A 1,870-nucleotide genomic window follows, 5' to 3' on the forward strand; every position below is an offset into this window, starting at 1 on the left:
TGCTGCCCCAGGGCCAGGGCAGCCTGCCCCGAGCTGCTGCAGCCAAAAAGGGGTTTGCTATTCCCATTACTTCCTGATCAGCTGAGAGTGGGTCTCAGACAAAGAATTTTTTGTGGCTTCATTTATTTTGTTTAAATACACAAAGAATCTGGCTCCTCATTTCTGCAAAGCCTCAGGGTCACACAAGATATCCATCAGGCTGGATGCGGCTCTGGGCAGCCTGCTTTAGTGGCTGGCAACCCTGCCCAGAGCAGAGCGGTTGAAACTACGGGATCTTTAAGGTCCTTTTCAACCCTGGCCATTCTATGATTCTATGATATGTTGGTACTTGAGTACAACAGGATGAAGAACAGCATTGCTTTGTGGAAAACATTATCACACGGGGAAAAAGAAAACCAAACAAATCCCTCCAGAAGTTAAGACAGGCTTGCCATGTCATTACATAAACTGTAATTCGTCTGAAGAAGAAAAGAAGCAATTTATAGCTGTGGAAAGGCACAGTCAGTTTCCTCAACACATCCTTACAAACATCCATGACATCACTTTCCTAATGGCATTCTTGAGCTCCTGGTTCCTCATGCTGTAGATGAGGGGGTTCACTGCTGGGGGCATCACCGAGTACAGGAAAGCCATCACAAGGTCCAGGGATGGAGAGGAGATGGAGGGGGGCTTCAGGTAGGCACACATGCCAGTGCTGAGAAAGAGGAAGACCACGGCCAGGTGAGGGAGGCACGTGGAGAAGGCTTTGTGCCGTCCCTGCTCAGAGGGCATCCTCAGCACAGCCTTGAAGATCTGCACATAGGAGAAAAGAATGAAAACAAAACACCCCAAAAACAGAAAACCACTAAATGTGAGAAGCTCAGTTTCCCTGAGGTAGGAGTCTGAGCAGGAGAGCTTGAGGATGGAGGGGATTTCACAGAAGAATTGGTCCACAGCATTGCCTCGGCACAGGGGCAGGGAAAATGTATTGGCAGTGTGCAGCAGAGCATAGAGAACCCCACTGCCCCAGGCAGCTGCTGCCATCTGGGCACAAGCTCTGCTGCCCAGGAGGCTCCCGTAGTGCAGGGGCTTGCAGATGGCAATGTAGCGGTCGTAGGCCATGACGGTGAGAAGAAAATACTCTGCTGATATCAAGAAGACGAACAGAAAGAGCTGTGCAACACATCCTGCATAGGAGATGGCCCTGGTGTCCCAGAGGGAATTGGCCATGGCTTTGGGGAGAGTGGTGGAGATGGATCCCAGGTCGAGGAGGGCGAGGTTGAGGAGGAAGAAGTACATGGGGTTGTGGAGGCGGTGGTCGCAGGCTACGGCGGTGAGGATGAGGCCGTTGCCCAGGAGGGCAGCCAGGTAGATGGCCAGGAAGAGCGCGAAGTGCAGGAGCTGCAGCTCCCGCGTGTCTGCGAATCCCAGGAGGAGGAACTCGGTGATGGAGCTGCTGTTGAACATCTGATCCTCCTGGGAATGGGGATCTGCTGCTCTGGATAGGGAGGCCTGTCCAAGGAGGAAAGAGAATTAAAATGTTAGGGTAGACCTCTGTGAGGAAAACCTAGCCTATTTTATTACATTTATTTATTTATTTATTTATTTATTTATTTTAAACTATAAAAAAACTGCCTCTTCACTTCTGGGAGGACTGGTCCTCTGCTTGATGTCACAGTGGTGCTGCCTGAGGGTGCTACTGGGGGCAAGAGACTCTGCAGGAGACAGTGCTGACCTATAGCAAGAAGTAAATGGAACATGGGGAGGTCTCAAATGAACTGTGTTTGATGTAACAAGGAGTTTTGGAGTACACTTTCTCAAAATTCACCCAACTGCAGAGCAGGGCTTTGTGCACAATGCTTTGGTTTGTTACTTTATACTTGTCCCCCTA

The 1,870-nt window shown here is 50.1% G+C and overlaps 1 protein-coding gene across 1 annotated transcript; it reads right to left on the minus strand.

Moving 5' to 3' along the window:
* Positions 1-510: 510 nt before the first annotated feature.
* LOC136787193 (olfactory receptor 14C36-like) lies at positions 511-1,446 on the minus strand. Its single transcript, XM_066984325.1, has one exon. It carries the CDS (start codon positions 1,444-1,446, stop codon positions 511-513), a length of 936 nt encoding a protein of 311 aa, XP_066840426.1.
* Positions 1,447-1,870: the final 424 nt, after the last annotated feature.

This window comes from Anser cygnoides, chromosome 28 (genome assembly GCF_040182565.1).
Source record: "Anser cygnoides isolate HZ-2024a breed goose chromosome 28, Taihu_goose_T2T_genome, whole genome shotgun sequence".
Classification (NCBI taxonomy): domain Eukaryota; kingdom Metazoa; phylum Chordata; class Aves; order Anseriformes; family Anatidae; genus Anser; species Anser cygnoides.